The sequence below is a fragment of the Tripterygium wilfordii genome, chromosome 6 (assembly GCF_013401445.1).
Source record: "Tripterygium wilfordii isolate XIE 37 chromosome 6, ASM1340144v1, whole genome shotgun sequence".
NCBI lineage: Eukaryota > Viridiplantae > Streptophyta > Magnoliopsida > Celastrales > Celastraceae > Tripterygium > Tripterygium wilfordii.
In genome coordinates this window covers 1,953,965-1,971,027 of record NC_052237.1, presented here as the reverse complement: position 1 = coordinate 1,971,027, position 17,063 = coordinate 1,953,965, and the positions used below count along the sequence as shown (strand labels likewise).

Genomic DNA, 17,063 nt, shown 5'->3' with positions numbered 1-17,063 from the left:
TTTTGTTATTTTTGCCTTCTCTATATGTAACTTCCTCCATTCCTTGATGAGTAAAGAAGTGAGCTTGGAGACACAAAAAACAACCTTACAACCTGGATGAGTTAAGAATCCAGTTGCCTACCACCAACTTTCTTTAAAAGGAGTTCATGATACATGAATCAAGAAAGAAATGGACATTATTTATGTATGTCAGTTTCTTAAAACCACAAAACGGAGAACTATTTCGCTACAGGTATTTGGAAGAATATGAAAGAGTACTAAAACAATGAGAAAAGGCTGATGCCAAAGGCAAGAAATATAAGAGGAAAGAAAAGGATATTTAATAACTGAATCTTAGAATGACTAGTTAATGGCACTAGAAATAACAAAGTAAGGGGTCAGAAGCAGACCCGATCAGACCCAGTTCATGACAGAGATGCTAAACATGGTAAACTGAAGAGAACCCTAAACTACCATTGAGAGATTACAAACAATAGCATCAACCATCAAGAAAGCAAAAAAAAAAAAAAAAAAGAGCAAATAATAAGGGAAAGAGAAGGTACCATTGAAGCAACAGAGCCCTCACTCGCGTCCTCTGTGTATCTTTCTACTACTATCTTTCTTTGCCGCATCATATCATCTCATCTCTGCAAAACTTTGACCAGCGGAAATCAATGGAGGCTGGATTTGTTTATAGGCCGTTTTTGTTCCATAAACTTGAGTATATGGGCCCCTGTGAGTGGTCCAGGCGATGGTTGTGGAGCGGGCCTATTGAAAATTGTGATGGGACTTTTGGGCCCCAGTAAGAGTTGGGCTTTGATGAGATTGTTTGGACATGGGCTCATGAATAACTTTTGGAGGATTTGAAGTGGGAATGCTTTCTTGCATGGATTCTAAGATGAATAGTAGAAACCCAATTGAACCGATAAACTGATTTTGTAGGTACAATGACAAATCTGCTAAACAGTTGATTGACTTGTGTCTTTTTCCTTATATACCCTTTGTCCTTCGATCACCCATAATGACATAAAGCTCGTCCATTTTGTTCCTATCCATTTTGAACCTTGATTAATTAGTTAATGAGTTAATGTTATAGAAAGTTGGGAAACATGCATCTTTGTCATGGATTAGTTTATCTTCATCTCTGTTAAGCAGTCAAGTGTAGTTGAACAAGTTAGCTAATGGGCTTATTATTCTTGTCGTCCAAAGTGCAAGCCCAATAAATCCAAACCATAAAAGAAAATAGGCCAAAATGTTACACTTCCAAGTTTCAAAGAGTCCATTAGTACTTAAAAACTCAAAAAGTGGCCTGTGCCCATGATCCAAACTTAGTTCACAAGTAACTACTTTTTTAAAAGCATTACAAAATGAATTCATAAAACAAGAAAAATAAAATAAAAAACCAACGTCTCTGTACCACCACGATCACAAAAGATACGGCTGTAGGCTGTATTAATTGTAGGGGAGCCATCACTCGACAAAGTGATACGACACGACGAAAGGTTCTGCAGAATAAAAAGCAACAATAACCATTTGTTTGTTTTTATACACAAAGGTAAAGGTGTCTTTGAACTTGCTTTCTGTCTTATATATATTCTCTTTAGTCTCTTCATCTGTCGACATTTGATTTGACCCACCAACATTGGAAACTACCATTTTAAGCTCTCGTATCATCTCATCTATTTGGACATTGACTTGTGTGAACTCTCTCTCATTTGCCAAAGCTGTTTTTGCTTTCACTCTTTTGAGATTTTGAAAGAGAACAACAATATTACATTACAAAATGATTCAACAAAAAAGTAATAAAGAGAATAAGATTACAAGTCCGCAAAACGGCAAAAAAGTACCGCCACGATCACGAAGAAAATGACGTAAAGGTATTTTGAATTTCCTGTCAGTCATCCTTGCGAGACCAGCCATCTCAGACATGCATTAAATGGCTGAGAACGGTTCTCTACATCCTCAAGTGACCCAATGGATCATACGAAGTGTTAATCACACGGTGATCAGATACACATATTGCGTGCATGTTGTATAATGCAATGGGTCCATCAAATGGACGAAAGAAAGGGGCACAGGAGATGCGGTTGTAGGTTGTATTAATTGTAGGGGATCCATTCCAAAACATTTTATATATATATATATATATATATATTTATATTTTTTATTGTTAAGTATAAACTTCCACTCCCCATCCCAAATCCGAATGACTGGCAAAACTGAAAAACGAACGAGTCTTCTTAGTTCTAGGGAAAGTTTCATAGAAAATGATAAACTCAATGTGGGTGTTTGGCAGTGTGTTTGTAGTGCGTTCAGTTGCAACACACCTCACAGCACCACAGTTTTTTGTGACACGCCAAACAGCTTTTACGTTCCAACTCACCTCACAGCACCACAGCTTTTTACCTCACAGCACCTCACCACACCTCACAGCACTCCCAAACGCTTACATTGTATGTTGAATTGTCCTACGTAATCAAATTAGGTCAATTATTTTATTTTAGATTAATGTAAAATATAAACATTAAGTGATTTTATATTAATATTATTAGTCATCTAATATAACCGTAATTTAGATACGCCAAACGCACCTCACAGCACCACACCGCACCGCACCACAGTTTTAAAAGTGATGCGCCAAACAGCTTTTTGCGCTCCAACTCACCTCACAGCACCACAGTTTTATAACTCACAGCACTACACCACACCTCACAACATTCCCAAACAAGACCAATAACTCACCCAACTAGGTTTTAATATTTTCCTTTTCAAGCATTCAATCATTTAATGCCCCACTTTCTCTGTATTCTCGCACTCTGCTAAGCGCATTTCCATCTCACTCTCACTCTCACAGTTTTTCCTCCCTCTCCTTCATACTATTCTTTATCAAATATGTGGTTCTCACCACCCTCCTCTAAACCCTTTGTCCATCCTCTTCAAAACTATCTCAATGGTGTTTTTATTTTCGTTTACAACATCTCGACTCGCATTTTTTTTCTCAACAATTTGTATGGCAAATATCCTCCATGATGTCTCTATTATACAAAATTTTGACGTTGCTATAAAGGCAATGGAAAGGTGTTCTCCATCTCTGGATTCAGAATTGGTGTGAATAGTGTTAATCATGCGATCGTTAGATACAAATATCCACATTTGATTTGAACCTTGACTGGGTTTAATTACCTAATTATTCTTAAACAGAATTCACATATAAAATGTAATTATTTAATTATTCTTTAAATTGATAACAACAACAAAACACCTCTAAAAAATCATGATTTGACCCACCGACATTTATTTGGACAATGACTTAATTATTTAATTATAGAAGCCAAGTGGTCAAGGCTTTGTAAACCCCTTTTGATTTGACCAACCAACATGTATTTGGACAATGATTTGTGTGAAGCTTTCCGTTTGACTTTGAGATGGAGAGATAATTTTTCCGTTACAATGTTAATTTGCTCCGACTTTGGGATAATTTTTCCAAGATAATTTTTTCCATTACAATGTTAAATATGACCCCAACCAAAAAATGAGAGAGCCTCAACCCACCAATTAAACATATTGGATGGATTATACCAAAATTTTTTTTTTTTTACATTAAGTTATCCAAACTAATCGTCACAATAGTGAAAAATCGTCCAATTTCAATCTCAAATACCTCAAAAAGCCAACATAGAAATATGTGATTATGAACCTCAAAAGGCCAACATAGAAATATGTGATTATGAACACCTCACGAACAATAAACAGGGTACTGAAGCTTCAATTTTTATTCAAAAATCATGTTAAACCATTATTTTTTTTAAATACAATATTAGAGTTTTAGGACTTTGTGTTTATGAATTAGACTTTATGGTTTCGCTTTTTTTTTTTCAAAATCAATTTTATTCAAATATTATAATTATCAAAATACTCAATAACACATTTTAATTCATAATTCAACACACTTTTTAAGAAAAAATGGAGTAAAGAAATAGAACCCCTACAATAAACTATCTGAACAACAAACAACTCGAGTATCTTTATACTTACTCGAACATAATATTTACTCGACAGAGTACTCGATGCCAATCGATAAACAACACTCTCTTTTGCAACCAATAATGCAGTTTGGCATTGCATACCTAAATATACTTTTGGTTTCTACTTACTCACCAAATGATTTTCCATTACAGTTCGGTCTATTAAACGATGCGATTGGAGGCTGTATTAACTCCCCCTTTTGGGGCAAAAACATTTCTAGGTCTCATAAATTAAGTAGCAAACAAATCTAGCTGATGACAGAAATTATTAACTAGCAGCTTGGGGTAGCTCAACTAGTTACCTAATGGGCTTATTGTCCAAACCTAATAAATCCAAACTATAAAATTAAATGGCCAAATTCATGTCCAATTACTACACTTTCAAGAGTCCGTTAGTACGTGAACTCAAAAGAAGGGGACCTGTGCCAAGTTCCGAACCCAGTTCAAAAGTAACTACTTTTGTAAAAGGATTACAAAATGTTTCATAGAAAAAGAAAATAATTAAAAAGCACCAAAAGTGACAAAAGGAACTAAAGTCTCTGTAGACCGTATCACCACAATCACGAAGAAAAGGAAGAGACACATCTACTTTTATACGTAAAGGGATTTTGAATTATCTGTCGGACACTGACAGAAACAGCCCAGCCATCTTGGACATGCATTAAATGGTCGAGAACGATCCTCAAGTGACCCAACGGATCAAAAAAAGTGGTAATCACCCGATTGTTAGATATATATTTTGACCCTTTACTGGGTTTAATGAATTCACATATAAAATGTAATTATTTAATTTTCTTTAAACGAATAACACAACAAAACACCTCTAAAAAATTTATAGAAGCCAAGTAGCCAACGCTTGCAAACCCCTCTTAACTGGCACCCAACAGAACCAATAGATCACCAAAATTTTTGCATTGCAGGCCTAAAGATAGTTTTGGTTTCTACTCACTCACCAAATGATTTTTCTTTACAGTTTGGCGGTCTATTAAACTTTATTTTAGATTTTGGGAAAAAGATTGCTTGGCAAGCAAGTCAGTAACGGATGAGCAACATGTAGCACTAGTACTATTTAATTTATCCACAAAAAAATGGAAAGAAAAAAAGATACGATTGCAGGCTGATTTACTGTAGGGGATCCATTCCCAAAATATATATATTTTAACTACAAACTTTTACTCTGTGTTTTGTTTTTTGGGGTAAAATAGTTTTAAATCTCATAAAGGATGTATGGTACACAGATATCTCATAATCTTACTTTAATAAGATTTTAGTTCTTAGTGTCCAACTCCTTAATTTCACTTATTATACCCATAGACCTATCATATCTATTTGATTTAGGAAGTCATAATTATTTAAAAAAAAATAAATATCGTAATTATATACCCATAAATGGACCTACATCAGAAAATTTCTTATAATATTCCCCTTAAAAGAAAAGATATCACGTTTTTTTTTTTGGAACTCTTTTTATATATAGCAGTTATCTTTTTTATACGTAATGTATAATCATAGACTCATTTACCAACTAGTCATTTATTTAATTTGATTTGATTTGATTTGTTATGTAAACATGTATTTCATCAATAATTAATTAATTAAGAGAGAAAATAAAAACACATGGGTGATTATCATTAATCCAATTCATTTTCTAGAACATCCTTAAACAGCTTCGTTGAGAAGCTTCCGCAAAACCCAGGAGCCTCACACTAGGATTTTGATATTTATCCTTTCCCAAACAAACCTAATATTAATTTAAAATATGATTATAATAACCATTTTCTTTTATCATTTAAACTCAGTTTATTCTCTCTCTTCTTTTTTAATCTATTTATGCCCCTCTGCCACCCGTAGACTGTATGGCCGCCCCTCTCTCTCTCTTCCTTCCTCAGCCTGAGTGGTTTGTCTGTCTTCCTCTCACATACGTCCCTCTCTCCCCTCTCACTTGCATTTTGTCCCCTCTCCCCTCTCCCCTCTCAGTCTCTATTTGTCTCTCAAATCTTCTTCTGAAAGATATGTCTAGTAAACCCTTCCCAATCTTTCTATTATAGTTACAAACTATCCCTCCACTTTTTTTTTTGCCTGATGAGTGTGTCTGACCTATTTCCTCTAATGTTGTTCTTTCACAGAAGTGGCTCTCTCATTTTGTTATACAGAAATGACCCATTTTGTTTTGATCGAACGGTTAAAAATCAAGGTTGTAACGATAATAGAAACCATCTCAATCGTGTTTCTATTTTCGTTTTACAACATCTCTTCTCACTTTTTAATTGTGTTTCTAGTTTCGTTTACAACATCTCTAGTAGCTTTTTTTTTTCCTGAACAATTTGTCTGGAAAATATCCATGATGTCCTTGTTATACAGAAGTATGATTTTATTATCACGACGTTGTTATAAAGGCAGTAGAAAGGTTTTCTCCATCTCTGCATTCAAAATTGGTGTGAATAGTGGAGTTTTTCATTATGTCTCAGCGAGAGCTTATTGCTTCCTCACTCAGGCTAGGTTTATTTTCTTTATTCGTTTTTGATAAACTTTGTTTTTCTCTCTTTGTTAATTTATGTTTTAATTTTATTTTGTTGTTTTCTGTTTTACCTTAGCTAAATCTGTGTTATCCTCTCACAAAGAGAAATTTCTGGGTTTGAAGAAGCGGGAAGGTGACCTTGTGAAGGAAGCGGAGGCCATAATGGCACACTTGGCCCATTTCACAAATCTTTTTGCTTACAGCGGTTTCTTTACTTTCATCCCTCTGAAAGCCACTTTGTCCTGTTTTTCACTATTATCAGCTGTGCTGCTTTCATTGCTATTGTTGTCTTCCATGGTCTGGCCGATTATGTTGGCCCGTCGCCGATTCAAGGGCATATTTCTGGACTTCAATGAAATAGCTGAAGAAAGAGAGAATTTGCTTGCAACTGTTGAGGAATATGCGAAGATGTATAACGATGTTATGAATGCATGTTCTTATTCAGATAGCATTCTTACAGATGAGGTGAAGCAGTATTTTGATGAGGTTGATGATCTGATCCTGAAGCTGAAAGAAAAGGCTACATCCCCAACCTATGCTACTTTCTACACTGGGTGCCTCCGTTCTCTGTCATTCTCGGTCATAGTATATGCTGTAGGAGTGTTTTGGTTGGCTGATTGGAAGTGTGGTAAACTCCTACCTATTTAAGTCTCGTCAAATTTGTTTATTTATTACCTGGTAGATCTTTATTCGTGTTTTTTCTTTCCCTTTCAGAGGCGCTTCACGTTTGAGTCTGAGTGGTGGAGGATGGATGGTATGGCAGTCGATGGGATTTGATGTTATGTTGTTATGTCTTATGTATCTTCTCTTCTCTCCTTGATTTTCGTTTCAAGGGTTTGTTAACTTTTGTTTAAAGGGTTAGGGTGGGTTTCTGTATCCTTGGATGATGTAAGGGTGGGATTTTGGAGGTGAATGATTGCGAGTAATTAAGTAGTTGTGAACTTTAAGTAAGATGAAATGAAATAAAGTTGAATGGTTAAAATGTTTTTTTTTTAAAGACACCCAGCCCAGTTAAAGTTGTGCGGTGGTCTGAAATTTCGTCGGACTGGACAGTCAAAGTCAATATTTCAGGCTTGTCCGGGCTCTATTTTTGAAGTTGGGCCCCATCCGGAACCCTTTATTGCGGGTAAATTTTGGGCTGACCCGAACCCGGCCTGTGAAAACTACAATTGATTGTTACCGTTTCAACGTATGTTGTAGAATGATTTTAGGATCTGTATACAAACACTAGAATACATATCAAACATTGACATTGCAGCCCTATCAAGTATCAACACGTTTTCTTCTCAAAAAAAAAAATATTATCAACAATTTTTACAAACCCAAAGCACGTGGGAGAGTTATCTGTTATGTTTAAGAAAAATTTTAATAAAAAACTCAAACGCTTGACTACCCAAAACTCATTTACGCCCTAAGCAGTCTCGCAATCTGGGCTTCCCAGGGTGTGCTAATGGGCTTTGTCGAAGAGTATAGGGTTAGTGAAGGACTGGATCCACTGTATCCAGGTGGTGCGTTTGACGACCGATTGGGCCCGGCGGATATCCAGGAAGCTTTTGCTGAGTTGAAGGTTAAGGATCTCTTAAGAATGGTCGAGTAGCAATGTTTTCAATGTTTGAATTCTTCGTTCAAGCTATTGTGACTGGGAAGGGACCCATTGATAATCTGTTCGATCATGTTGCAGATCCAGTGGCCAACAATGCTTGGGCTTATGCCACCAACTTTGTCCCCGGAAAATGAAGATATTGATTAGCTACTTAATTAGTGCGGTTGATTACATCGTTTTCCTTGGAAATTGTAGTATTGGTACAAACTAAACTACTTTTAATGATCAATCAAGTGAATAAAACTTGTTTGTCCCAATTTAACTAAGCTAAAATTCATGGACTAGTGCAATTGCTCGCACAACGCGTGCCAAAAACATTAGGAATTTTATGTACAGATTTAAGTTATCGTATCATCTCATCTATTTGGACAATGACTTGTGTGAACTCTCTCTCATTTGCAAACCTTTTTTGCTTTCACTCTTTTGAGATTTTGAAAGAAAACAACAATATTACATTGCAAAATGATTGAAAAAAAAAATGATTCAATAAAAAAGTAATAAAGAGAATAATATTACAAGTCCACAAAACCGCAAAAAAGTCTCGTAGGTACCACCACGATCACGAAGAAAAGGATGTAAAGAGCTTTTGAATTTTCTGTCAGACATCCTTCTGAGACCAACCATCTTAGGCATGTATTCAATGGCTGAGAACAGTTCTCTACATCCTCAAGTAACCCAAAGGATCATAAGAAGTGTTAATCACATGGTCATCAGATACGCATATTGCGTGCATGTTTGTATAATCAATGGGTTCATCAAATGGACGAAAGAAAGGGGCACAGGAGATGCGGTTGTAGGTTGTATTAGTAGTAGGGGATCTATTCCAAAACATCATATACATATACATATACATATATATATATATATATATATACTTTTTTTTTATTGTTAAGTATAAATTTCTACTCCCTATCCAAATCCCAACGATAGACAAAACTAAAAACGGACAAGTCTTCGTAGTTTTAGGGGAAGTTTCATAAAAAACGAGAAAGTCAATAACTCATCCAACTAGGGTTTTGATATTTTCCTTTTCAAGCATTCGGTTATTTAGTGCCCCACTCTATCTGTATTCCTGGACTCTGCTAAGCGCGTTTCCATCACATGAACTCAAAAGAAATGGTCCTATGCCAAGATCCGAACCCAGTTCAAAAGTAACTACTTTTGTAAAAGGATTACAAAATGTTTCATAGAAAAAGAAAATAATTAAAAAGCACCACAAGTGACAAAAGGAACTAAACTCTCTGTAGACCGTATCACCACAATCACGAAGAAAGGGAAGAGACACATCTGCTTTTATACGTAAAGGGATTTTGAATTATCTGTCGGATACTGACGATCCTCAACCTCAAGTGACCCAACGGATCAAAAAAAGTGTTAATCACCCAATCGTTAGATATATGTTTTGACCCTTGATTGGGTTTAATGACTTAATTATTCTTAAACAGAATTCACATATAAAATGTAATTATTTAATTATTCTTTAAACTGATAACAACAGCAAAACACCTCTAAAAAATTTATAGAAGCCAAGTATCCAACGCTTACAAACCCCTCTTAATTGGCACCCAACAGAACCAATAGATCACCAAAATTTTTGCATTGCATGCCTGAAGATAGTTTTGGTTTTCACTTACTCACCAAATGATTTTTCGTTACAGTTTGGTGGTCTATTAAACTTTATTTTAGATTTTGGGATACAGATTGCTTGGCAAGCAAGTCAGTAACGGATGAGAAACATGTAGCACTAGTACTATTTAATTTATCCACCAAAAAATGGAAAGAAAAAAAAATCAATACTAATAAAAAATGAATGCATATAGCATGCGTGAGGGGGGTGTCATAGGATACATACCGTTTCATCATAGTATGATGTTATGGTTCATCAAATGGACGAAAGAAAGGGGCACAAAAGATACGATTGCAGGCTGTATTTACTGTAGGGGATCCATTCCCAAAATATATATATTTTAACTACTGACTTTTACTCTGTGTTTTGTTTTTTGGGGTAAAATATTTTTAAATCTCATAAAGTACGTATAGTACACAAATATCTCATAATCTTACTTTAATAAGATTTTAATTCTTAGTGTCCAACTCCTTAATTTCACTTATTATACCCATAGACCATCATATCTATGTGAATCATATCCATTTGATTTAGGAAGTCATAATTATTTTTAAAAAAAGAAATATCATAATTATATACCCATAAATGAACCTACATCAGAAAATTTCTTATAATATTCCCCTTAAGATTGTGTTTGAATTAAGAGATTTGGGGGGGAGGGAAGAGAAGGGAGGGGAGGGGGAGAGAGGGGAAGAGAGACTATTTTTCTCTCTCCCATGTTTGGATAGATAAAAAAAAGAAGAAAAAGAAAAATTGTTTAATTTACTAATTTATCCTTATTTTTATGTTAAAATATCATGTACAAGCGTAAAATAGATATTTAACTTATAAATAACTTAATTAGTAATCAATTCCCTCTAAATGACTCCATTTTGGAGAGAAAAAATTTTGACAAAAATTTAAAGAAATCTTCCTCCCAAATCCCTCTCCTTAATTTTTAATAAACTATCCAAACAAGGGAATTGAAAGGAAACTCTATTTCCCTTCTTTTCCCTTCCCTCCAAATCCCTCAATCCAAACACACTCTAAAAGAAAAGATATCACGTTTTTTTCTTGGAACTCTTTTTATATATAGCAGTCATCTTTTTTATACGTAATGTATAATCATATACTCATTTTCCAAATAGTCATTTATTTCATTTAATTTGATTTGATTTCTTATGTAAACATATATTTCATCAATAATTAATTAATTAAGAGAGAAAATAAAAACACATGGGTGATTATCATTAATCCAATTCATTTTCTAGAACATCCTTAAACAGCTTACTTGAGAAGCTTCCGCAAAACCCAGGAGCCTCACACTTAACTAGGATTTTGATATTTTCTTTTATCATTTAAACTCAGTTTATTCTCTCTCTTCTTTTTTAATCTATTTATGCCCCTCTGCCACCCGTGGACGGTATGGCCGCCCCTCTCTCTCTCTCTTCCTTCCTCAGCGTGAGTGGTTTGTCTGTCTTCCTCTCACATACGTCCCTCTCTCCCCTCTCACTTGCATTTTGTCTCCTCTCCCCTCTCCCCTCTCAGTCTCTATTTGTCTCTCAAATCTCCCTCTGAAAGATATGTCTAGTAAACCCTTCCCAATCTTTCTATTATCGTTACAAACTATCCCTCCACTTTTTTTTTTGCCTGATGAGTTTGTCTGACCTATTTCCTCTAATGTTGTTCTTTCACAGAAGTGGCTCTCTCATTTTGTTGAGCTTGATGATCTGATCCTGAAGCTGAAAGAAAAGGCTAGATCCCTAACCTACGCTACTTTCTACACTTGGTGCCTCCGTTCTCTGTCATTCTCGGTCATAGTATATGCTGTAGGAGTGTTTTTTGCAGAGTTGAAGGTTAAGGATCTCTTAAGAATGGTCGACTTGCAATGTTTTCAATGTTTGGATTCTTCGTTCAAGCTATTGTGACTGGGAAGGGACCCATTGATAATCTGTTCGATCGTGTTGCAGATCCAGTGGCCAACAATGCTTGGGCTTATGCCACCAACTTTGTCCCCGGAAAATGAAGATATTGATTAGCTCCTTAATTAGTGCGGTTGATTACATCGTTTTCCTTGGAAATTGTAATATTGGTACAAACTAAACTAATTTTAATGATCAACCAAGTGAAGAAAACTTGTTTGTCCCACTTTAACTAAGCTAAAATTCATGGACTGGTGCAATTGCTCGCACAACGCGCGCCAAAAACATTAGGAATTTTATGTACAGATTTAGCGAAAATCGAAACTCATAATTTCCAAGGAGGTAGGTTCTCTCACAACCATTTACTCTGAGTGTCTATAATGTAAATTCATGGACTACCCTGAAATTTTTGTACCAATATTTCATATAGCACGAGCCAAATAGATTGAAGATTGATAATGGTTACGTTAAATATGAAAAGCAGAGGTTGTTAATGGTATTGATTGATTATGAGGAGTCTGAAGGTCTATGGTTGAGCCGACATGGCATTATGGGACTCATATAGTCATATTTACGTGGTATCCAAGCCAAGTCAAGCCAACAACATAAAAGTAGTTTTTATTCTTACCTTAAGGCATACAATAATATTATATTTATTTTTTATTCAAGCTATAAAAGAAAATGGGCCAAAATGTACGTTTTCAAAGAGCCCATTAATAGACGTCAATTAACCCACAAGGCCCATTACCTAAACTCAAAATCATATGTCCTGGCCTTTGCCCAAGATCCGAACCCGGTTCTACTTGTTGACTATTGCAAAAGTATTACAAACTGTTAAAATTAAGAAAATAATAAATAATAAAAAAAGCTTCACGACAACATTTCTCGTCTCTGCAGTCCGTACTACCACGAACGAAAAGGAATGGACCTCAAACCCTAATAACATCTCTCTTTCCCTCCCTCTCTCCCCACTTCAGAAAACCCTAACCTCTCTCTTTCCCTCTCTCTCTCCCCACTTTCTAAAACCCTAATCTCTCTCTTGCCCTCCCTCTCTACCCACTTCCTAAAACCCTAATCTCTCTCTTTCCCTCCCTCTCACCACTTCCTATAACCCTAATTACTCTATCCTTCCCTCCCTCTTTTCCCACTTCCCTCTTCTGAAACGGTATCCATTCCTCCTTCATTTCACCATGTCTGCTTCACAAGTGAGCTTTCAAGTACCGGAAGAGTCTCATCTTGATATTTTTATCCGTAAAGGTAACGGTTAGGATTGATTTCCCATATTATACTTTTTTGGAAAATTTATGTTTTCTGTTTTGGTGTATTAAATTTATTTTGTTGTTGTTTTTTAAATAGCTAAACAAGATTTGTTGACCGCTAAAGAGAAACTGCTCGCTTTGAAGATGAAGGAAAGAGAAGTGCTCGGAGAAGCTGAGGCCATAATTGCTAATTTATGCAATTTTGTCAATTATTTTGCATATGGCAGTTTTTTTACATTTGTTTCTCTGAAGTCTGCAACTCTAACCTGTTCTTCGCTTATATCAGCCCTAGTGCTCTCCCTTTTATTGCTTAGTACCATTTTCTGGCCACTTTTTCTTGCACATAGCCGGCTGAAGGAACTTGTGGTGGATTTTGATGAAGTTGCTAGGGCGAAACGAAGTCTGCTCACAACTCTTGAGCTGTTTAACAATATTTTGGAGGAATTTATTGATGGACTTGGTTCCCATGACACCGCCACACTCAAACCCTCTGCACGGAAGCACATTAATCATGCTGAGAAAATGATAATGCGTCTTATGGTGATGGGTGGGTATGAAAATTTGTACAAATGGTGTCTTCCATCCGTATCTTCCTCCATACTCGTGTATCTTGCAGCCGTATTTTTGTTGGCGGATTGGACACAATGCGGTAGTAAAATTTCATTTCATATTTAAGCGTAATTAATTTTTTTTTTGTATCTTAATTATTTACCATTTAGTTGTTTTCTTGTTTATTTCAGGATTTCCTGGATTCAAGTCTGTCCCAAAGGCGTTCTTGAGGCGAGTGGTGGAGGATGGATGGCAGGCCAGGGCTGCAGCAGCTATGTGGTGATGTGATGTGTCTTCACTCTTCTCCTTTGGCTTTGGTTTAAAGGGTAAGGGTGGCTTTTGATAGAAGAACTCCCGAACCGTTGAATTTCTTAGTATTAGGGAACATTTGGGTTGTTCTATTGATGTCATCAGTTTAGTATATTACCCTGAAAAATGGGTTAGTTGATCTCTACTAAGTTATGCTATATTTGGATGAGGACAGACTAGTTGATGAATATTGCTTAATGTCTTGAAAACTCTGTTGATATTGCTATGAGATTGTTGGCTTTCATATGCTGGTTGGATGTAGTCTTGGATGCACAGCAGGTGTAAAATGCCCCACTGAGTTGGAATCATTTTAAAATGTACTTTAACCAAAGACTAAATTTAGGAGTTAACAACCTCTCTTAATCAATTAGGCACATGTAACTAAATTTTGTCCTGAATAAGCATATTGAATTTTCATCAAAGTGGTGCTTCCAGTAACAGATGGAATTGTCAATGACTGGATTTCTAGCCATGTGAATATGGGTTCCCTTATGTGCTCTTAATGTTTTGAGTACAGAAAAGCGGAGCATTAATGTGCTCTTCATCCTTTCTCTATGTCTGTTACCTTGATCTTGTTGCATTTTCTAACAATTTCATGCCCCTTTTAGATATCTGCCAGCATTTTTTGGGGGTAATAAAGTGATTTAACTATCCTCTCCTCTCCTCTAGGCTCTGAGTTAATTTTAGCTGTATTTATTAAGATGATTTTATATTTCCAGTGGCATAACTAAAAGGGGAGCAAAAAGTTCGGCAGCCATGTTGGGCTCCATCTTGCTCATCAGTTGTCTTTGTCAGGTATGGGAAGCGAAGTAGACAGTCGCGAGTAGTTTCGCTGAAACTGGAACCATGATGCTGGTCTGCTTATGTGTATGTATTTGTAGGTAACTTTTTGTTTAGGGGTAAATAATTTAGGGAAGAACCCAACTCTTATTATAAGTATGGCAAGGTATTGGTGTTACTTCCTCCTTGGGGAATTATATTTGATAGACAAGCCCTTTGATTTATTTATTTGGTTGATTGTAGTTGTGTTTCTGTCTAAATCAGTGAAGAAGAATGGCCGTGGAGCATATTTTTCCAAGCATTGTGTTGCTCCACAATAATATGGGATCTGATGCTGTATAATTGGAAGCCTCGGTGCACTTGCTAGCTGTTGTAGGTTCCCCTGTAGATAATATTATTAGTACACAATGACTAACAAACCGATCCTCCTTTGAAAGTGTTGTTCTTAGAGAGTGCTGTTGATCTCAAATTATTTGGGAAAACATAGGGTTTGATGGTGAACCATTGGTCCAATATGAAGAAGTCATCCGTGTTCATGGAAAAGTTGTAGTTGTTAAAAAAGTCCACTTTCGATAAATACATGGGTCATTTATAATGATGATAATTCAAAGCTCATAAGAAAACGGAATGTTTATCAACGAGAGGTGATTTGGTTGATAATTAACTGCGTTAGACATATATGTATTCAATGTTCGATTCCACTACAAACATATTTTATTTTAAAAAAAAGAAAAAATAATGTTTTATTATGTGGTATTTAAAAAATAAAGGAAAAGGAAAAGGAAAAGGAATGGTTTAAAATGACATTTATTTGCAGAGGAATTGAACAAGAAATGCGATGATTTTTTATCAGAAAGATGAAGGGAGGAATTTAAATTGAAGCTTCAAGCACTAATCGTGGTTGAGTATTAGTATTAGGCAATTATTTAAATTTGAATAAGTAAAGCGACGTCGTTTTGATGAGATGATGAAGAGTTGACTAAAACAGACTAATTGACTTCAATTCCGTGTGATGGCACGTGACCAAACCAGCTGAAAATGGGCTTGCGCTTTAGGGCTTGAGATCAATCAAGGGAGGCACAGCCGGAGACAACAAATACGAAGGCCGAGACCATTGCAGATCCGAGAGATTGAGAGAGAGTTTATCAGTTTCTTCTGACAAAGGTGAGAGACACTAAGAGAATATTCTTTTTGACACTCTATATCTATGTCTCAGATCTGTTATTGTTATCATATGGCTATCTATAATATGCAGATGGCGTCTGATGGAAAAACTAACCCTAACGATCAACTACTGATACCATTAATCAAAGAAGATAGAGTATCCTTCTACTCCAATTTGTGCATAGCCGCCGAAACTCGTTACAGGAAGAAACCCGGTGCCAAAGTAACTTTTTTTTCTTGTTTCAATTTCAATATATATGTTTTTTTTTTTTTTCCCTTTTTTTGGAATTTGGATCTCTCTCCCTGGGGTGGGGACTGAAGTTCCATGTAGTTTATAAACTCGGACATTGCTAGAATCCATTTAGCTCTCTAATTCACGACAACCCCTTTGTTCTACTATTTATTTTACAGAGTTTGTCAAAATGGGGGAACGCTCTCATGGACTTGGCTGCAAACATGTATAGCGTAGAATCACAACAACTGTTGTATGGAGGTGTGTTGTGTTCCAGACCGGATTTTATGTTGGATATACATTTTTTTTTTGCTTAAAACAGCTAATTTCTTTTGCACAGATGCAATTAGAAAGTTGAAGGAGGCACTATCTCTTAATCCTGAAATGCCTCACACTCATTGGCTGCTGGGGGTCGCTTATTACAATTATGGAATCTTAACTAAAGATGATGCAGACGCTCGACCATACTTTCAATGTGCTAATCACTGCTTTATTAAGGCAGCTTTTGGGGTATATATACTACATTTGATACTTATTATATTATATAGCATATGGTTTTTTTTTTGGGTATATAATTGAATATCATTTCGTTCCATCGTAGGATCTGGCAAACGAACTTTATTATACGTGGATGACTAAGGCTATCATGGTATGTTTATTTTTTTATGCTTTCTTTTAAATTTTTCATGGTTTTTGTTGTTTACAATATGATTTGTAGTTTGTAATGTTTCATTTCCTCTCAAAAAAACCTTCTTTTTTTTTTTTCCTAATCCCAAAGAATCCAGATTTACACGAGTCATCGCAAAAGTTCCGCTTGAAGATAATAGCAAATCGCAAATTACGCTTGGGCTTGGACATTATGCCTGACTCAGGAATAGAGGAAATGGAAAAGAAGGACAAGTTTGGTTGCTTGGCAATTGCAGGCTGTTGCTTTGGGGTTTGGGCGGCTTTCAAAAATTTTTTAGTTGCACTTGATGAAATACTTTGATTAATGTTGTGGAATGTGTAGAAGTATACATCTTTGCCATGGATTAGTTTATCTTTATCTATGTTGTGGGAACGTGACTTGATGGATATATGCTTAAATATGCCCTTCGGGGGGCTTCATTTGAAATAC

The 17,063-nt window shown here is 35.8% G+C and overlaps 3 protein-coding genes and 1 pseudogene across 4 annotated transcripts in view; all 4 read left to right on the top strand.

The window, feature by feature from the left end:
• Positions 1-14,925, top strand: part of LOC120000344 — a 33,397-nt gene extending 18,472 nt beyond the window's left edge. Inside the window, exon 6 of the mRNA XM_038848387.1 lies at positions 14,794-14,925. The gene's annotated coding sequence lies outside the window, so the exon portion shown is untranslated. The remainder of the gene's footprint in view (positions 1-14,793) is intronic.
• On the top strand, positions 5,869-7,371 carry LOC120000343. 2 transcript variants are annotated; one of them, XM_038848384.1, is made up of 3 exons: positions 5,869-6,503; positions 6,599-7,150; positions 7,237-7,371. In XM_038848384.1, exons 1-3 carry the CDS (start codon positions 6,464-6,466, stop codon positions 7,251-7,253), a joined length of 609 nt encoding a protein of 202 aa, XP_038704312.1. In that variant the 5' UTR covers positions 5,869-6,463; the 3' UTR covers positions 7,254-7,371. The 2 variants fall into 2 exon arrangements, with proteins under 2 accessions (XP_038704312.1, XP_038704311.1); XM_038848383.1 differs by having other exon boundaries at positions 6,599-7,301.
• LOC120000112 lies at positions 7,270-8,259 on the top strand (annotated as a pseudogene).
• Positions 14,926-15,757: 832 nt separating the features above from the next.
• LOC120000341 (mitochondrial import receptor subunit TOM20-like) lies at positions 15,758-17,062 on the top strand. The gene is made up of 5 exons (XM_038848380.1): positions 15,758-15,937; positions 16,126-16,207; positions 16,287-16,456; positions 16,548-16,595; positions 16,725-17,062. Exons 1-5 carry the CDS (start codon positions 15,758-15,760, stop codon positions 16,932-16,934), a joined length of 690 nt encoding a protein of 229 aa, XP_038704308.1. The 3' UTR covers positions 16,935-17,062.
• Position 17,063: the final 1 nt, after the last annotated feature.

Excerpts from the sequence above, each read along its gene's own strand:
- LOC120000343 (XM_038848383.1), top strand. The coding sequence starts at position 6,464 with ATGTCTCAGCGAGAGCTTATTGCTTCCTCACTCAGGCTAG. Across the intron at positions 6,504-6,598 it reads TGCTTCCTCACTCAGGCTAG|CTAAATCTGTGTTATCCTCT; the intron begins GTTTATTTTCTT and ends GTTTTACCTTAG.
- LOC120000341 (XM_038848380.1), top strand. The coding sequence starts at position 15,758 with ATGTCTCAGATCTGTTATTGTTATCATATGGCTATCTATAATATGCAG. Across the intron at positions 15,938-16,125 it reads GGAAGAAACCCGGTGCCAAA|AGTTTGTCAAAATGGGGGAA; the intron begins GTAACTTTTTTT and ends TTTATTTTACAG. Across the intron at positions 16,457-16,547 it reads TTATTAAGGCAGCTTTTGGG|GATCTGGCAAACGAACTTTA; the intron begins GTATATATACTA and ends GTTCCATCGTAG.